The 20,903-nt window shown below is 34.2% G+C and overlaps 2 protein-coding genes across 3 annotated transcripts; both read left to right on the top strand.

The window, feature by feature from the left end:
• Nucleotides 1-5,041: 5,041 nt before the first annotated feature.
• Nucleotides 5,042-8,645, top strand: LOC127791416 (glutamate receptor 2.1-like). Of its 2 annotated transcripts, none has more exons than XM_052321285.1 (5): nucleotides 5,042-5,498; nucleotides 5,594-6,834; nucleotides 6,913-7,228; nucleotides 7,298-7,695; nucleotides 8,260-8,645. In XM_052321285.1, exons 1-5 carry the CDS (start codon nucleotides 5,210-5,212, stop codon nucleotides 8,494-8,496), a joined length of 2,481 nt encoding a protein of 826 aa, XP_052177245.1. In that variant the 5' UTR covers nucleotides 5,042-5,209; the 3' UTR covers nucleotides 8,497-8,645. The 2 variants fall into 2 exon arrangements, with proteins under 2 accessions (XP_052177245.1, XP_052177244.1); XM_052321284.1 differs by having other exon boundaries at nucleotides 6,910-7,228.
• A 1,645-nt stretch (nucleotides 8,646-10,290) lies between these two features.
• LOC127791417 (glutamate receptor 2.8-like) lies at nucleotides 10,291-13,462 on the top strand. The gene is made up of 5 exons (XM_052321287.1): nucleotides 10,291-10,595; nucleotides 10,817-12,060; nucleotides 12,161-12,473; nucleotides 12,566-12,963; nucleotides 13,041-13,462. The coding sequence occupies exons 1-5, from the start codon at nucleotides 10,313-10,315 to the stop codon at nucleotides 13,275-13,277; spliced, it is 2,475 nt and encodes an 824-aa protein (XP_052177247.1). The 5' UTR covers nucleotides 10,291-10,312; the 3' UTR covers nucleotides 13,278-13,462.
• Nucleotides 13,463-20,903: the final 7,441 nt, after the last annotated feature.

The following is a 20,903-nucleotide window of genomic DNA, read 5'->3' as shown; positions in this document are numbered from 1 at the left end:
ATTTTCCAACTTTCTTAGTCCATCCAATTAGTGTTTTTCTAGTATCAAAAATTTAATAGAAGAAAACATTTAGATATATTTTTTCTTTAACTAAAATAATAATTTTAAAAAATTTATTAAAAATCTATCATACTTCATTAGTAGTGAACTGTTAAATAATATTAAATGATTGGTGAATTGCAAAATCAATTTTTTTGAGATATAAGAAAAAAAAAAAAATAAAATACCAATTAAAAATTTGAAACCTAACTCCCCGAATCCCGGGATTTGGGAAACACCGTGCTTCTCGAACCCTGAGATTTGGAAGTACATGCGTTTCTTGAATTTTGAAATTCGAAAAATCCACTAATACATACAATATTTACTTACACATTAATTTGGAAAATTAGGAATTCTCTAGAGTTTCCAACTTCCCAAACCCTTAGAAACAGACACTAATACATACAAAATTTAGATTTACTTGTGTGTGATGTTATTTTTTTGAATAGTTGTTATCTTTTTCGTCAAACTCTCCCCAATTCGTTGTAAGCATTTGAGTGTAGTAATCCATGGTTAACTTCGACTTGCTGATATTCTGAGAGAAAATGAATGAGTGACCTTGAGGAGAAAATATATTTTCAATTTTTGATGGTGGGTATGAAGTAATAAGTAATTACGACAGATGACGGGTGAAAGGAAATTACAAAGATTGCTGGTGGAAGAAAATACGATGTTAGGTGGTTGCTTAACGTGGGTGGTTGAGTATTAAAGATAAATGATAAAATTGAATTTTTTGTTAAGATTATTTTAGGTATATTGAAAAGTGACCGCAAAGAATAAAATCGTGGTTGCGAATAAAATTTGCCCTTTTTAAAACGAGGCCGCCTCAATGCCTAATCAGTCAGTGGACCCATTGCTAGTTCTCATGTAATTATTTCTAAATTATATAATATATACAAATCAACACTAAGATTTTAGACCCAACTCGGAGAAATTGTTAAATATGATCAATCAATTGTTATTATTTACAACTACTAAGTAAAAAAAAAAATAATATTGTCATATACATCCGACCAATAATTGGAACTAGATTTGTACTGGAAGTTAGTCCATAAAATATGTTTATAATAGGGTAAATTTTACTTTTAGTTGTTAAATTTTGTATTTTAATTTTTGCTATTGTAATTACTAAATTTTGATTTTTGTTATTATTTAATAAGGGATAAGCATTTAGTCAGTTCGAAACCAAATAAATTGAATTGCTTAAATTGAATAGATTAAACTCGTGTAAAAATTAGAATCGAATTGACTGAACTCGTGACAAAATATTTCCTGGCTAGCCATGCTCGAGCTCAAGCTTAGTTCATTGGAAGCTTATCACTAGCTTTAGCTTGGTTGAATAGAACCTTTTTTATTCATATAAACGAGTTAGAGTTGAGTTGAGACTAAGAGCTTTACTTAGAGTGTGTTTGATAGCATGAAAAATATCCCATCCAAGAAATTGAATTTTATTTTGGGTGTTTGACACATTATATTTTTCATGGAATTGAACTCGATGGTACAACCATTAAAGCTTGTTTTTAGCTTTTTTTCATGAAAAATTCCATTTAAGAGGAGATGATTTTTGTTTTCCATGTAAGTTGGAAAACACTTTCTTTTCCACCTAAATGCTATCAAACACACTTTTATGTAAAATGAGCTTGAGTTTAATGTTTTTCTATGTAGTTGAGTTTGATTTTAGTAAAACTTGATTTGGATAGAATTTAATTATAGAATTGTCTAGAATTAAATTTTTAGGAAAATGAATTTAGGGTGTGTTTGATAGTATAAAAATTTCATGAAAAATGTCACATCCAAGGAATTTGATTTCATCTTTCTTGTTTGATACATTACATTTTTCATGGAATTGAATTCTATGGTACAACCATTAAAGCATCTTTTGACCTATTTTCTTAAAAAAATTTCATCTTTAGGGTGTGTTTGATTGTATAAAAATTTCATAAAAAAATGTTTCATCCAAGAAATTTGATTTCATATTTCTTGTTTGACACACTACATTTGTCATGGAATTGAATTCTACGATACAACCATTAAAGCATCTTTTGACCTCTTTTCTTAGAAAAATTTCATCTTCAGGGTGTGTTTGATAGCATTTAGTTGAAAAAGAAAACATTCTCCAACTTGTATAGAAAACAAAAACTACCTCCCCTTGATGGATTTTTCTATGGAAAAGAGGCCAAAACATACTCTAAGTAATTCTAGACAATTGAATTGTCTAGAAAATATTTTTTTTTTCATACAAATTCTATGCTTGCAATGAAACACACGCTTAGTAAAACTTGATTTGACTCAATTACATCCAAATTAAGTGGTCCAGCATCCAATCCAATTTAAGGTGGGTAATGAACGCACTTAGCTATTTTTGGTCAATGATTGAAAAATAATTTAATAACCAAAGTGTTAGAAAAGAAATAAGTATTATTTAAGATAATATCTATTTGATATAAATAAGATTTTAACATTTTTTTAAAAAAAATTTATCATTACATATTATCTTTAGTTATAAAAAAACATTCAAACTCCAATACAAATTAATGAATGATTTTTCAAGGAAAGAGTATCAAACTCTTGGGGATTATAAAAATGAGTCGACTTCACCCATATTAGAAAGAATTAGTTAATTCCTCATGTTTTTATGAATTTGAAATTGAGTTGAATTAGAATTATTAGATCAATATGAATTCTCTAATCCTAAATTTGTGGAGGTCAGGACATGCCAGATCGAGGAAGATTTGGAATACCCATAATCTAATCCTCTGACCTATGATTTAAATTTATGTATCCCCTAAGTTATAGAGATTATCTCGAATTGAGAGCTCAATGAAAAAGAATTACTTTAAGAACGAGCGCTAAATTAATAAATTTTTGGAATCGTGAATATTTTGGTATTCATCTTCTTCTTCAATTCCTTTACCTTATTTATCTTTGAGAAATTCAAGAATATGTTTAGTATAGAATCCTAAACTTTCATTGTACATGAAAGTCTTATCTATTCTAAATCAAATTATGAGTTAATAAGACCTTAATTTTTAACCTAATTTTAGTAAAAAAAATATATTTTCCACATCAAGAAAATATAAAATTTATTTGACATGAACAAATTAAAGAGGGTAGGACCCCGTGAGAGCTGGGACTCATCCCTCCTTCATAAGTTCACACCCAACAACATAAAATTGACCAGACATTAGTAACAATCCCCAACTTTAGTAAGGTGACTCTTTTTCTAATTTTCTTACCCTTTTCAAACAGTCAAATCAGTCTTTTAAAGCGAGGTCGCCTCAGTGCCTAATTAGTCAGTGGACCCATTGCTAGTTCACATGTAATTGTTTCTAAATTATATAATATATATAAATCAAGAATAAGATGTTAGACCCAACTGGGAGAAATTGTTAAGTATGATCAATCAATTGTTATTATTTACAACTACCGAGTAAAAAATAATAATAATATTGTCATATTCATCCGACCAATGATTGGAAGTAGATTTGTAACGGATGTTAGTCCTTAAAATATGTTTATAATAGGGTCAATTTTACTTTTGGTCGTTGAATTTTGTATTTTAATTTTTTGTTATAATTTAATAAAGATAAGCATTCGATCGATTCAAAACCGAACCGATTGAATTGCTCCAATCGAATAAATTGAACCCATGTCAAAATCTAAACTAAATTGACCAAATAGATTCTCAAATTGAATAAATCAAAAAGTAAAAAAATCGAACTGATCGAAAAAATAAAAAAACCAAAATAACAAAATGTAAAAATGATAATGTTTTTGATATTTTGTCTGCTTTTGTTATTTCAAATTTTATTTTTCAATTTAGAGATCGAATTGAACCAAAATAACTAAATTTGTTAAACTTGAAAATCAAATCGAATCAATCTTCAATTTGAACCAAATTAAACCGACAATTTCGACGGATCCAATTCGATTATTTTGATTTAACCTAAATGTTACTCACCCCTTACAATTTAGTCTATCTTTTTTTTAATTAACATGATATAGAATTAATTTGAACTTTAAAATTACTTGATTGTGAAATTTATATTAATTTTGATACTAAAATATTTTTGAGTTCAATTTAATTTTTGACACAGATCTAGTTAGATCGGTTTGAACAATTCGATCGGTTCAATAGTTGAACCAACTGAATGCTCATCCTTAATTAGAATTAATTCTGAGAATAAATCTTTATTTTAGAGGAGAGATTCTCCCTTTAAGAGAAGATTTAAAGGTAGATTTTATTTCGATTCAAATAATCTCCAAAGATTTAAAGATGGATTTTATTCGGATCCAATCTTAGTCTTAGTTCAAGTCAAAGTCAATTTATATGCAAATTCATGCAAGCTCCTGGTAGGGGCCTAGAACTAGAAGGCCCCCCCGGCAAAGTATGAACCCAAGACCGAGCGAGACAGGACTTACGAGTGCTTTGGAATACTTTGGTCATTTAATTACATATTGACTTTCCTCCCAAGACCATAAACACCAATCAAGATTTTTGAAAATATTTAACATTACATTAATAGGGTGTTAGAATAATTTTATAGACCCCGTTAGGTACGAATGATTAAAATTTATTCGAGGTAAGTCTATTAAAAGATGAAAAAAATTAAAAATATATATTTTTCTAATCGAGAGGGTCCACACAATATACAAATTGAATAACTTTGACATTAAAAAAATATTTTTAAGAGTCATGTAGAAATATTAAAATAAATATTATTTATAAGAATTCTAATATAATAGATTTTAGAATGTTAAAATAGACATTAGTCATAAGAATTTTAATTCTAAAAAATTTATAAAAATTTTATGCTTTTCTATAAATAAATAGTAGCTCATTTTAAAAAATATATATTATTGATATTGATTTTAATACGAATTTTAAGTATGTAGTTCTAAGTATTAAAGTGACAAATACGAGATAGCGTCTGATTTAAAAATGGAAGTGACGAGGAAAGTGATGGAGACGAAAATCGGTGGCAGGAGGAGAAGGGGGTAAGGTTGAAGTCTATGAGCGGCTGAAAGAATGGAAGAACAATGAGGGTTCGGTATCAGCGACCAAGAAAACTAAGTTTAATTACTCTCAGATATGGAAACTATACGAGGCCCCTTCCCGACGGTTAATAAGTAACAGGAGTTGGTCTTGAGAGGTTGGAAACCACAAAGCATGGAGTCATCAGTTGCTCATCTCCGTGTCCTTTCTTTATTGGCCATGGCTGTCTTACTATTTTCACACCAAGGAGGAGCAGCCAACAGTGATGCAGAAATGGAAGTCACAGAAACAAACCAAGTTTTGGGCACTGTAGGCGCCATCTTGGATTACAGTTCTCGCATTGGCAAAGAACAGAAAGTGGCAGTGGAAATAGCAGTAGAAGATGTCTTCTTCCACACCAATCAAAGCTTGATTCTGCAACTGGAGGACTCCCATGGCGACCCCATCCAGGCTGCTCGTGCTGGTAATTATATATATGTGTGTGTGTGTTCCATATCTGCGCTCTTAAATACTCTATTGTTTACATCCATGCTTAAATATATTTATATTGACATGCAGCCACACAACTCATCAATGCAAAAGATGTGGAAGCCATTTTGGGGCCAAGAACATGGGAAGAAGCATCAACAGTTGCAGAGATTGGTAGCCACTCTCGTACCCCTGTTCTTTCTTTTGCTGATTTGGCACCATGGACAACAATGAAATGGCCCTTTCTGATTCAAGCCTCCCCCAGCCAATATGCACAAACGAAGGCTGTGGCATCTATTGTTCAGTCCTGGGGATGGCGAAGAGTCGTCGTCATATATGAAGATAATGATTCTTCAGCCAATGGAGTCATTCCTCATCTCCATCAATCTTTGCTTGAAGTAGATGCACAAATAAGCCAATTTGTTGCAGTCTCTCCTTTTGCCTCATCTTCGTTATATGAAGAGCTTGGTAAGCTTAAAAGAGGGCAATGTAGAGTCTTCGTAGTCCACACATCCTTGCCTTTGGCCATCCAATTGTTTGAGAATGCAAAGAAGATGGAGATGATGGAAAAGGGCTATGTGTGGATCACCACAGGTGCCATAACAAGCCTTGTCCATGCCATTAATTCCACTGTCATCTCTTCAATGCGAGGAGTTCTAGGAGTCACAAGCTTTTCCCAGGAAACTGGGGCAAGTTTCCATGATTTCTATGCAAGATTTGTGAGGAAATTTCGATTAGAGAACCCTGAAGAGAACAACTATGAGCCTGGGATTTTGGCGCTGCAAGCCTACGATGCCACCATGGCAGTGGCCAAGGCCATGGCAGAAGGCAACATCGAGGGCCAAGCATTGCTAGAGAAGATACTGCTAAGTGATTTTGATGGTTTAAGTGGCAGAATTTTGTTCACTGGGCATAAACTACCTCCAGCATCTTCATTTCAGATCATCAACGTGATTGGAAAGGGCTACCGAGAACATGGGTTCTGGTCGGATGGGTTAGGTTTCTCTGAGACCATTGATAAAGGGGCAAAGTACAACAATTCCATGGAGAATCTGGGGCACGTGTATTGGCCTGGTGGCCTTCCTTCTACTCCAAAAGGATGGACAAGACCAACAAACTCCAATAAATTGAGGATTGCAGTGGGGAATGGAACCATGTTCAATCTCTTTGTCACCATTACACATGATCCGGTCACAGACAACTATACTTTTAGTGGGTTTTCAGTAGAGGCGTTCAGAGCTACTGTTGAGAAGCTGCCATATGATTTGTCTTACGAACTCATTCCCTTCATGGGTACATTCGATGATCTAGTCGAGCAAGTCCACCTAAAGGTATAGCAGCTTGATCAATCATTGGATTCATCAATTATGCTCATTTCTCCAATTAAACTAACCATATACACACAGAAGTTTGATGCAGCTGCTGGAAGTACAGCAATCACAGCCAAGCGTTACAAAAAAGTGGACTTTTCACTGCCCCATACAGATGCTTCATTGGTGATGATAGTCCCGGCTCAATCTCATACGAACAATAAAGCTATGTTATTCCTAAAGCCCTTTACAACATCCATGTGGGTTCTCACGGTGGTGACAAGCCTCTACAATGGACTTGTCATATGGATATTAGAGCGTGAAGGTGACCCTGAACTAAGAGGCTCAGTAATACGCCAAGTGGGGACTTTAATTTGGATGGCTTTCGCCATGCTCTTCTCCCGATCCCAACCTGGTAAGATCGATCCAGTAAAAATGTTCGTTATTGTTTTGAGAAGACTGATCGGTTTTTCTCTTCACCTAGGGGAGAAACTGCGTAGCAAGTTGTCGAAAATGGCGACATTGGTGTGGCTATTCGTCGCGATGGTGGTGTTGCAGAGTTACACGGCTAATCTCTCTAGCATGCTGACCGTAACAAGGATGGAGCCGACTGTGGCAGATATTGAGACATTGAAGTACAATGGCGCAATGATCGGATTTGGCAACAAGTCCTTTGCGAAGAGTTATTTGACAGAGGTTTTGAAGTTCAATCCAAATTGCATGAAGAACTACAGTTCCCCGGAGGGCTTTGCTCTGGCGCTTAGGAGCAAAGAGATAGCAGCTGCCTTTATCGAAGCTCCTTGGGCCAAACTGTTCCTTGACAGATACTGCAACAGCTTCATTGCCGCTGGCCCAAAATACAGAGTTGGAGGATATGCATTTGTAAGACCCCAATTGGCAAAATACATATTTTACCCTCCCTATTCTTGCACGTTTTCTTTATTTAAATATTTATTTTTTTATTATTTCAATTATATTTTTAAATTATATAATTTCGAGTTAATTGTACACTTCGCCACATTTAATCTAGTTTGTGTAATACATACCGTTCACACGCACAACATCTAACCAATGATGAAGTAGGTAGGTATAAATTGTCTTGAGATGACAGACAAAAATGTCGATGACAGTCAAAGATGAAAGCAGACAAGTGGCAAAGGACCAATGGTAGGCGAAGGCAAGTGGACAGCAGGAGAAGGCGAAGTCGACTCTTGGCCTTCGCCTGCGTTTGCCTTCACCTACTATTAGCCCTTTGGGGTTCGTTTGTCCTTGTCTTTGCGTGTCGTTGATACCTTTTCTTGTCGTCTCTCGATAGTTTGCACCTATTTCATTGTTGACTAGAAGTTGTGAACACGAGGGGCAAGTTGGGTATTTTAATTTACGTATTTTATTATTTTTTTAAATTTAAAATTTAGAGTTTAGAAATTATTTCTCATGCTCGTGTAGGTGTTCCCAAAGGGCTCTCCTATTCTGTCGGACATGAACGTGGCGCTGATGCAAGTCATTGACAGCGGGAGGCTTCGTGAACTAGAGAATAATGCAGCAGAATCGGAGAGTTGCATTGATGTGGACTCCAACGACCAAGACGTCAGTCTCAGCCCCAGTAGCTTTTGGGTTCTTTTCATGTTGACAGGAGGAACTTCGACAATTGCTCTTGTGATGTATATATCTATGAATGTTTAGTGTGACAAAATGTGGGTGGGTGGGTTAGGAAGAAGCAAATGATATATATATATATATAGTTAATAATGTAGAAATTAAAATTTAGAGGGACTTGATAAAATTCAAGTTCACATCTCATATTTATTATAAAAGATGTATGATTCCAACTACTCTTAACATGTATTAATATAGTTTATATATTAGTTAAATTTATATTTTTGTCTCCTATATTTTTACATTTTTTTGTGTAGCGATTAATTTTTTTTATTATTTCAATTATATTCTTGTACTTGTATTTTCGATTCAATTTAACGTCTGTACTTTGACATTTTTTTACATGTGATAATTTAATTTTTTTGTTATTTCGATTACACCCATATAAATATGATTTTAAGTTAATTTAACCTTTATACTTTGACATATAAAAAAATAGTTAAATTAATTCATCTTATTTTATTTTTACTTTTAATACATTAAAATACATGAATTACATTGACTAAAAAATACAGATACATTAGTGTAATTAAAATAATAAAAAAAATGAGTTGTCACAAAAAAAAAAATTAAAGTAATTGAAATAAGTCTAGGAGTGTAAAAAAATCAAATATGGGTTGTCGTATAAGAAAATTTGAATTAAATCGACTCAAAAAATAAATTTAGATATATAATTGAAATAATAAAAAATTTAAACAATCACACAAGAAAAATATAAAAACAAAAATATAAGTTTAGCTTTAGGGTGTGTTTGATTGAAAAAAGATGAAAAAGAAAAATATTTTACAATTTCATGGAAAACAATTATCACCTCCCTTAATTTCAATTTTTTAAGAAAAAAGGGCCGAAACATGCTTTAATGTGTTGTACCATAAAAATTTTTTATAAAAAATATTAAGTAAAAACATGCAAGTATGAAAATTTTTTCCCTGATAACATTTTTCATGAAAAATAATTTCAATAAAATTTGACATAGTAAAAATGTTATTTGGATGCCGAAATTATTCTATATTATTATTTTATATATTCTCACAAATAACTTAATATATTTAGAATAAATTATCAACTTAGGGTTTTCCCATACCACTACGGAAAGCCCTTTGCTACCACCACGTCTTAGGCAAAAAAATCACATTTGGGTTTTCTCCTAATGGCCTAAATTCTTAGAAAAAATAGTATTTAAATTCTCTTGTAAATTATTTGAGTTGGATCAAATTTCAAAAAAGATCCCAAATAGGAAAATAAAAACATATATAATAGTAAGAACCTAATACTTGCGGGCCAAGTTCTCTACAGTTCAGTTAGGATTGACGTAAAAGAGACTGCTTTCCAAGAAGAAGTTTTAACGCAAGACAAAATGCCAGTCGAATGCCATCAGCTGAACGGATTGTTGTAAAGTGAATGGAAGAAATTTGAACTTGAATGGGTCATGATGGAAATTTTTAACTTTGTTGCAACCAATGGGTTTGTAACTTCAACCATCGATCGTTAATTAATCCAATTGATTACCAAATTCCAATCTATTTACTTTGAGTGGAAGTGGGGTTAATCCAATTAATCCACGTATGCCTAGAAATATTCAAGTGGTGGTCTAGTCAAGCCCATCTAACACAAATGCCAAGAAACTTACTTGAACTTGCCATGAAGTTCAAGTCCTTATAATAGTAAGAACCCTTGATTAATTATGGGTAAAAAACTGCAAATCTGTGGTCATCCGAGTAGTTTCGGGAGTAAACAGCTAGGAAATTCACGAACATTGACTATGGTGATTAGCGTCCGGCGAGTATAAGAGTTGCCGCTGCCGTGGGCTGGTCATCCACGGAACATAGGGCCATCAGTCGTTATGCTAATGAATATCCTTTGTGTCTTGGCCATGGCTGTCTGGCTGCCTTCCCTTGAAGGCTTAGCCAATAGTAATGATAATAATGCAGAGATGAATGTCACAGAAACAAACCGTGTTTTGGGCGGCTCTGTAGGCGCCATCTTGGATTACAGTTCTCGCATTGGCAAAGAAGAGAAAGTGGCTATGGAAATGGCAAGAGAAGATTTCTACAGCCGCACCAATAGGAGCATCATTCTGCAACTGGAGAACTCCCATGGTGATCCCATCCAGGCTGCTCTTGCAGGTCATTTCTCTTGCTTCATTTGAATATCCTGCAGAAGTTTCTTTCTTTGAAATTCAGGGTACTCGTAGTGATTCTAATTGGGAAACAGGACATTTGATTGCTTAATGCAGATTACACACGCGCACACACATATATGGACTGTGTTATACACTAATCACAAATTAAGAGAGATGCTTAATGATTTGATCCATGCTTAATTAAATAATTATATTGACTTCCAGCCACACATCTTATCAATACACAAAATGTGGAGGCCATTTTGGGGCCAAGAACATGGGAAGAAGCATCGCTAGTTGCAGAGATTGGTAGCATCTCTCATGTCCCTATTCTTTCTTTCGCTGATTCTCCACCATGGGCAACAATGAAGTGGCCTTTTCTCATTCAAGCCTACCCAAGTCAACATGCTCAAATGAGGGCTGTGGCATCTATTATCCAATCCTGGGGATGGCAAAGAGTTGTTGTCATATATGAAGACAATGATTCTTCAACTAATGGACTCATTCCATATCTGCACCAATCACTACTAGAAGTAGGTGCACAAATAAGCCAATTTGTTGCAGTTCCAGCTTTTGCCTCATCTTCACTATCTCAAGAGCTTGATAAGCTTAAAAGTGGGCAATGTAGAGTCTTTGTGGTTCACACATCCCTGGCGCTGGCCATCCAGCTATTCGAGAAGGCAACCAAGACGGGGATGATGGAACAGGGCTACGTGTGGATCACCACAGATGCCATAACAAATCTTGTTCATGTCATTAATTCCACTGGCATCTCTTCGATGCAAGGAGTTCTAGGAGTCAGGAGCTACTCCTCAGAAACCAGGCCAAGTTTCCACGATTTCTCTACAAGATTTATGAGGAAATTTAGAACAGAGAACCCTGAGGAGAATAACTATGAGCCTGGGATTTTCGCGCTGCAGGCGTATGATGCCACGATGGCAGTGGCTATGGCAATGATAGAAGGCAAGGTCAAAGGCCAAAAATTGATGGACAAGATACTGCTAAGTGATTTTGATGGCTTAAGTGGTAAAGTTTCATTCAGTGGGCGAAAACTACCTCCAGCATCTTCATTTCAGATCATCAATATATTCGGAAAAGGTTACAAAGAACACGGATTCTGGACGGATAATGGCTTAGGTTTCTCTAGGACTACTGATAAGGGAGCAACTTACAATAATTCCATGGAGAATTTGGGGCACGTGTATTGGCCTGGTGAACCTAGTTCCACTCCAAAAGGATGGGCGCTACCAACAAACTCCAGTAAATTGAGAATTGGAGTGGCTAATGGAACCATGTTCAACCTCTTTGTCACGATCTCATATGATCCAAACACAAACAACTATACTTTCAGTGGATTTTCAGTAGAGGTCTTCAGAGCTGCAATCGAAAATTTGCCATATGATTTGCCTTATGATCTCATTCCCTTCACGAGAACATTCGATGATTTAGTTGAACAGGTCCATTTAAAGGTAATCGATTAATCACGCAATTGAATTGAACATCCTTATCTCTCTAACTTGCTATGATTGAAACTAACCACAGTTTGGAATATTTCTTTTGTGGTGATAGCACTTTGATGCAGCAGTAGGCAGTATAGCAATCACGGCCAGGCGTTACCAAAAAGTAGACTTCTCACAGCCACATACAGACGCTGCAATGGTGATGATAGTCCCCATTCAATCACAGACGCACGATAAAGCCATGTTGTTCCTGAAGTCCTTCACAACAACCATGTGGGTTCTCACTGTCTTGGTAAATCTCTATAATGGATTTGTCGTATGGATTATAGAGCGAGACCATTCCACTGAACTTAGAGGCACGGCCGTAAACCAAATAGGGACCTTAATTTGGCTGGCTTTTGCTACACTCTTCACTTTGAATGGTAAGATGAATCAAAAGTTTACTCTGTGCGCGCGTGCGTGTGTTGTTATAAGAAGATTAATTTCATTTTATCTTGTTTTGATCTTTGATTAGGGGAGAAACTACACAGTAACCTATCAAGGGTGGCCACAATGGTGTGGCTATTCGTGGCATTGGTGGTGGCACAAAGTTACACAGCTAATCTCACCAGCATGTTGACCGTGAGGCATATGGAACCGACGGTGGCCAATATTGAGACATTGAAGTATAACCACGCGATGGTTGGATTCGCCAGGAAGTCCTTTGTTAAGAACTATTTGGTTGACGTTCTGAAGTTTAGTCCAATTCGTGTGCGGAACTATACTACACCGGAAGACATTGCTCAAGCACTTAGGAGCAAAGAGATCGCAGCTGCTTTTCTTGAAGCTCCTTGGGCCAAACTGTTCCTTGATAGATACTGCAAGAGCTTTATGGCTGCTGGCCCAACGTACAAAGTTGGAGGATATGCATTTGTAAGATAATTGAAATATATATCATTCTTTATATTTTAGGATTTAAAGTTTAAGGTTGGAGGTTTATTCTTGCACAGGCATTCCCCAAGGGCTCTCCATTTCTGTCGGACATAAATGCAGCACTGACACAGGTGATTGATAGTGGCACACTTGGTGAACTAGAGGACAAATCAATAACCTCAGAGAGGTGCGTGGATGTGGACTCAGACGACGAAGACGTCAGACTCAGCCGTAGCAGCTTTTGGGTTCTTTTTGTGTTAACAGGAGGGACTTCATCGGTTGCTCTTGTGACTTATGTAATCCGTAGGGAGTAGAAATTGGAGGATCCAATCCAATGCAAGAACACACGACAACTCGGATCCTAATGATTTTGATAGATTCAGTAAAAGTGTTTGCTATTGTGATAATTATGATTCAAAACTCTTATTTATCTCTCAAAACTCTTATTTATCATTGATTGGATTTCTTAATTTGACTGTGACCATAATTTCGAATTTGACTATAATTTTGAATTTAATTATGATTACGATATTGTCAAATTCGATTTTATGTGAGATTTATCTTATATGAAGAAATACGTTTATGTATCATCTTCTGATTATGATATAATTTTTTGTGTTCATCTATAGATGATTTTAGATCTATAAATAGACACCCATATCATATGAAATCAGACACAAAGTATGTATGCTAATATCACTTTTGTATTACCAATATTTTGTTAGTGATATTTTATTTTTTTCTGTACGTGATTTTTTTAATTGGGTTTTCTACGTTAAATTTTGTGTTCGTGTGTAGTTGATTGGTTTAATTATAGTTTGTTGTCGATCCAATTTCGTAATAAATTGGTACCAGAGCCGTTGGATCAAACCATCAACCGTTTGCAGATCTCAGCGGTTGGATCTGATTTTCAGTATCACATCATTTTCTTTTTGTTTCTGTTGAGCCAACTTGTTCATATTAATTAAGTTTTGATGATTAATAAAAAAAAGAGAATTTTTAATATACAAAATATAGTATTTTTAGTGATTAACAAAAAAAATATTTTTATTAAATATATTAATTATAGTATCGAATTATATTTAATTAATTTATAAAATATTTCTCATAGCATATGTATTACTAAAAATATTATTTTCTTTTAAAATTATTTTTTATTTAATTTTTAAAATATTTTTCATAGTATATGTATTATCAAAAATATTATTTTTTATTAAAAATATATATTTTAAATTAATTTATTAAATAGTTTTTTTATAGTGTATTTATTTTCCATAAAAATTATTTTACAAAGCATTTTTAAAATGTATAATTTTTTTTGTGTGAAATTCAGACAAAAAAAATTAATTTTTCACTATTACTATAGTGACGCTACAGTGCCCCCTAACAGTCAGAATTTTGACCGTTGCTACAGTGTACATTACCTGTTGCCTAGAGAAATATCCAAAAGGGGGTGAATTGGGTTTTTAAAAAAATTAATTAATAATTTTAACTATTTTAAAATCTCTTAAATTTGTGATTTTAATATGTGGTGATTGCAGTAGAATTAATAACAATAAATCACACAACCACAAGGAACAAAATAAATTTATAGAAGTTCAACTCTAAAGAGCCTAATTTTTTCTCTTAAGACCTAGCTTGAAGTTTCACAAGGGAGAATCAACATTAACTTTTAATTAGAGTTAGAATCAACATACAATCCTTTGTCTAAGCAAGAACCACTAGCATATTACTATCAAATATAATCCCCTCACATAACAAGTGAGTAAAAATAACAAATTTACAACTAGAGACAATTACAAACAAGTTACCAACGGTTGAGAATCTCATCAGCCAGCACACTTCTAGCACTTCAAACCTTCTCACTCTTATTTGAATGTTCTATCAAGTTTGTTCTCCATTTTGAGCCTCCATACGTACCATATATATATATATACACATCTTCCAAACACACTAGCCATTAAACAAAAGGTTAATACGAAATTTGAAATTCAAAAAATGTTTAAACTTTCTCAAACAATAGGAAAACATGTCTCACATTTAATTCAAAATAAATTTATTTTTTGCATGAGAAATCAAGATTTGAAAATTCAAATATAAGCTTTTGCGACATAAAAGATTAAAACAATAAAACATGTTTAAAAGCAATCATCTTTTAATTCAAAATAAATTTACTTTTTGCATGAGTAAGAGAAAATATGTTTAAAAATAATTCTCCTTTAATTCAAGATTTAAAAGTTCAAATATATGTTTTTGAGACATAAATGATTAAAACAAGAAAATATGTTTAAAAGTAATACTCATTTAATTCAAAATAAATTTACTTTTTGCATGAGTAAGAGAAAACATATCTCAAAATAATTTTCCTTTAATTCAAAATAAATTTACTTACATAAGTAAGAAATGCATTTATCAAGATATGAAAATTTAAATATAAACTTTTGAGACATAAATGATCAAAATAAGGAAGTATGTCTAAAGACAATCCATCTTTAATTAAAAATAAATTTACTATTTGTATGAATAAAAAATACATTTATATTATAAAAATATTTTTGTTATCATCAAAATCATATTTACTTACCATTGAGCTTAACATTGCCGTTGCTACAGTGCACATGACCGTTGCTATAGGAAGAGACAGGTAAATTGTATATAAGTCAAAAGGGATACGTTAAGAAAGTATTAACTAAATTCAATATGCAGAAGGCTAAACCTGTGAGTACTCTGTTAGCTGCACATTTTAAGCTTTCATCAAGCTTATCTCCTTAGTTAGATGATGAAATTGATAAAATGTCAAAAATTTCATACTCTAGTGTAATAGGTTGTCTTATGTATGCTATAATTTGTACACGCCTTGATTTGGCTCATACAATGAGCGTGGTTAATAGATATATGGCTAACCCTAGTAAAGAACATTGGAAGACAATCAAATGGATTATCTAATATTTGTGTGGTATCGCTGATGCCTGTTTACAGTTCGAAAATACTAGAGATGGAGTTATTGGTTTTGTTGATTTTGATTTTGCATGTGATCCCGATAAAAGAAGATCGCTTACTGGATATGTGTTCACCATTGGTGGTTGTGCTATTAGCTAGATGGCTGTATTACAGTACACCATTGTCATGTCTACTATAGAAGTATAATATATGATAATTATTGAAGCTATTAAAGAAGTTATTTGGCTAAAAGGGTTGATTGGTGAAATCAGTAAAGATCTTCGTGACAATACAATCTATTGTGATAGTCAAAATGCTATTTTTCTCATTAAAAATCAAATGTTTCATGAGAGAATGAAACACATTGATGTGCGATATCATTTTATTCGGGATATTATTACTCGTGATGAAGTTATTGTAAAACAAATCAACACTCATGACAATCCTACAGATATGTTGACCAAGTCCTTGCCTATTGCAAAGTTCGAGCATTGAGTGGATTTGGTTGGTATTCATCAGGGAGATTGATTTTTCATGATTTCGTTGGAAGAAAGAATTCTGGATAATTCTCTTTGTGGATTTAGAGTCAATGTGGAGATTTGTGACAATTATGACTCAAAATTCTTGTTTATCTGTGATTGGGTTTCCTAATTTGATCGTGACTAGGATTTCGAATTTGACTGTGATTACGATGTTGTCAAATTTGATTTTATATGAAATTTATCTCATCTGGAAGAATAACCTTATGTATCATCTTTTGATCAGAATATAATTTCATATGTTCATCCATAAATGATTTTAGGTCTATAAATGAACGCCCAGATCACATGAAATCAGACATAGATTGTGTGTGCTAATATCACTTTTATATTATCAATATTGGATTTTTCACATTAAATTCTGTGTTCATGTGTGTTGATTGGTTTGATTATGGTTAGTTGTCGATCCAATTTCGTAACAATTATTGTTTTGAGGAGATTAATTGGTTTTTTGGGTCGCTAATTTTGATCCTCTCCCCCTAGGGGATAATCTGCGTAGCAAGTTGTCGAAAATGGCAATAATGTTGAAAATATTAATTAATTTATTTAAGTTATTTGAATTGTTTCTTATCCTGGTTAATAAGATTTTCTGTAACTAGTGATTTTATAGGTCTGTATTGAAGGATCATCACGAGGATACATAGCATGCAACGGAAGCGTTTCTAAATAAAAACTTTCCTCGTATTGATTAGAATCTAGGAAACTTACTTTTCCTTCGGATTACCGGACGGAATGAAGCGATAGGAGGAGAATGGGCGGGAGCTTCTTCTTGTGGTGGAGATGACGGCTGTCCTGCAATCCTTCGGCTCCTTCGCATCAGAACTTGAACGTTCTCTTGATCTTCCAAAGGTATGATTCAAACTCGTGGCCTTTCTTTTGGTGAAGAAGAGTAAAAAAAAAACCCTTAGATGAAAAACAACCAAGGAGAGAATATATATAGGGAGAACCCTAGGGTTAAAACCCTAGTGGGCCAAGTTCATTTAATTAATTTTCTAATTGGGTTAGCCCAATTAATTAATTAAAAAACTAATGAACTATTATTTTATTCTAGCCCAATTAATTATGGATCATTCTGAATAAAATAATTCTCTCTCAATGTAATTCACCCAACAAGCCAAATGTATTAAATAATACATGAGTTATATCGAACTACCCCGGGGACCAAAAGACAAATTATTCACGGCTACTAAAATGACCAAAATATCCCTGCTACCTAGTAGCTATATTTTGTCATTCTAAGTGTTCCAACTATCACCATATGGTAACACTGACCCCACGAATAATTTTGCATATGCAATGTCTTTGACCTACTAGTGTAATGACAAAAATACCCCTCTGCGTAACACCAATCATTTAGAAAGGAATAATGTACTAACACCTCTCTAAATGATTTCTACCATCCTTAGATCACTAGTCTAATAATCCGTGACTAATCGAATGTACTTGCTTATCACTGGGAGCTACCCAGAAGCACACACTCTTAAGTCACGTTCCCAGGGCCCTGGATTATTTGATTATTCTTGGACAATCACAAGGGGGTGAATCACAGAAACTATCTTGTATTAGTCTGTCTTAGCTAATTAGAAACCATACTCCCAACTTAAAAGGTTATTGATCTTTGATAGACCTCACCTACAGTGAATCTAAGAATATAGCTCTAGGTTCACTAGACCACCAACTAATACTCAAGTATTAGAGTACTCGTCCATGTAGTAGCAGTGATAGACTAGCTCCATGATAATTAGTACTTTGTCATTAGCTTCTATCACAGGTCCACTCTACGCATTCCAAATGCGCTTGTACAATTAGAGTAAACGGACTGTTTACTGGCTAAGGCAAGCCATCCTCCATTAGGATCTATTGCACAATGATCTTATCATGATAGAATGCCCAGTTCTATCAAAAGATCAAGAGTAATATTTTCTTACTTATTAAGTACTCATGATTCATGCCTAACTGTGAAGAACGACCCATCACATGAATCACTTACTTAATAGCATGGACACTTTTCCAACAATTAAATGCAAATAATATATGTGCCATAAACTGATTAAAAGAAACATCATTACCATAAATTAAACAAAACGTGTCTTTAGGGCATAAATTTCCAACATGTATGTGTCCCTAGCTGTAGGAAAGTTTGTTTTTGCACATTATGTAGTGGCTGATCTAGTGCTTTGTGTATTTTGCCTATATAAAGGCTATTGATTAAAGAATTAATGTATCAGTTCATTGTTTTCTCATCTCTCTTAATATCAATTTTAACTCTCTCTGTTTTTATACATAAGCTATGTCTTTATAATAGACGCGATGGTGGTGTTGCAGAGTTACATGGCTAATCTCAGTAGCATGCTGACTATAACGAGGATGGAGCCGAGTGTGGCAGATATTGAGACTTTGAAGTACAATGGCGCAATGATCGGATTTGATGGCAAGTGTGACGACTTGTTCCTACTTACAAGTGTCACTCGTGAACAATCATCTGAATTACTCACATACCTGACCATTTGTGGGGTTCCAGCCTAACTTAGCCTAATTATGTTAGGTTACCTAACATGCCTATTTTTAGGTTGCCAAACTATTTGCCTAACATTTGATTTTGGGGGGGTAAGCCTCATGTATAAATACCCCCCCTCTCATAAGGTTTGAGGCATCCATTTTTGAGATCATCCCAAGTGTGAGATCCAAACATGAGGATCCAAGAAGAAAGGCAAGAAAGCAAAGACTTCAAAGTAAGGGTTTTTTGTGAGTATCACTATATTGTTGTATCACTTGAAAGAGAGTAGAGTATATGAGGATATTTTGTAATTATCCTTATTATAGTGGAATATTGCTCGGAGCTTGCCCCGTGGTTTTTCCCTCAATATTGGAGGGTTTTCCACGTTAAATTTCTGTCTCTTGTATTTTCTGTTCGTGTTCTATTCCGGAGTGGAAAAAAGTGATTCTAAGAAGCTTCCGCGATTGTTCAAATCTTTGTCCTATTTTTCCCAACAAGTGGTATCAGAGCTCTTGGTTATGAAAGTATAAGTTTTTTCAGGAAATTCTTAATATGCTCTGTGGTCGCAACATTGTTTGATCTTCCACATTAGAAAAGAATTGTCTTAGTTAAAAGCATATTTCTTGTATGCGCGGATATTGGATTTAGTGTGGTGTAGTAGAAGTGCATGTCTAGGAAAGTTCTGGCTAAGGAAAGACTTGGTACTTAAGTGTGTCCGTTTGTGACTCACCTCTCTTTGCTGAGAACTTACCCAGTGTACTATTCACGTACAAACACTATTCTAGTATACGATTACTATTCATAGTGAATAGTGGAAGCCTGATGGAAGGTAGTACAAGCAGAATGATTACTCTGAATGGAACCAACTATCACGTATGGAGGGAAAAAATGAAAGATCTCCTTTATGTGAAAAGTTGGCATCTACCAGTATTTACTATACAGAAGCCCAAATCGAAAATCGGTGAAGAGTGGGAATTCGAACATACCCAAGTATATGGTTTTATTCGGCAATGGGTAGATCATAATGTGCTCAATCATATTTATGATGAGACACATGCCAAATCGTTGTGGGAGAAGCTTGAATCTCTATACGCTCGAAAGACCGGCAATAACAAGCTCTTCTTGATTAAGAAGATGATGAATTTACACTATAAGAAAGATAGTACTATCTCCGATCACTTGAGTAATTTTCAAGAAGTTTTGCAGCAGTTGTCTTCTATGGGTGTAAAGTTTGACGATGAGATTTAAGCTTTATGGCTACTCGGTACTTTACCAGACTCTTAGGAGATATTCAGAATGTCTCTTTGTAACTCCGCTCCTAATGGTGTAGTGACGATGGAACTTGTTAAGGGTGTTGTTTTAAACGAAGAGATGAGAAGAAGATCTCAAGCTTCGTCTTCGCAATCCGAAGTTTTCATCACCGAAGATAGAAAGAGAAGTAAAAGCAGAGGTTCTAAAGGTAAAGATAAACGCCGAGGCAAGTCAAGGCCTAATTACAAAGATGTCGAGTGTCACTATTGTAGAAAACTGGGACACATTAAAAAAAAGTGTTTCCAATTCAAGAAAGACATGAAAAAGGGCAACGAAGAAAAGAAAGATCGTGACCACAACGATACAGTTGTTGCTACTGACCTTGTCATAGTTTGTGATAAAGAGGTCATTAATTTTGCTTGTCAAGAGACAATTGGGGTCATTAATAGTGGAGCTGCCTTATATGTTACATCAAAGAAGGAACTTTTTTCATCTTATATGCCCGGTAATTTTTGGGTGGTAAAGATGGGTAATGAGAATTATTCGAAGGTTGCTGATATAGTGCAACATCCCTGATTTTGGAAATAATTAGTTTATGGATTTTAAGGTAATTTATTGAGTTATGTGCGATTTTGAGAAAAATTAATAAATCGTTGAATCGACGGCAGGAAATGTCTTGGGACTTGGATGTCCAGAGAAGAGGGTATAAGATT

The sequence above is a fragment of the Diospyros lotus genome, chromosome 15, assembly GCF_014633365.1.
Source record: "Diospyros lotus cultivar Yz01 chromosome 15, ASM1463336v1, whole genome shotgun sequence".
Lineage (NCBI taxonomy): Eukaryota > Viridiplantae > Streptophyta > Magnoliopsida > Ericales > Ebenaceae > Diospyros > Diospyros lotus.
Note: the sequence above shows the minus strand (reverse complement) of the source record. Positions and strands in the feature narration are given on the sequence as shown.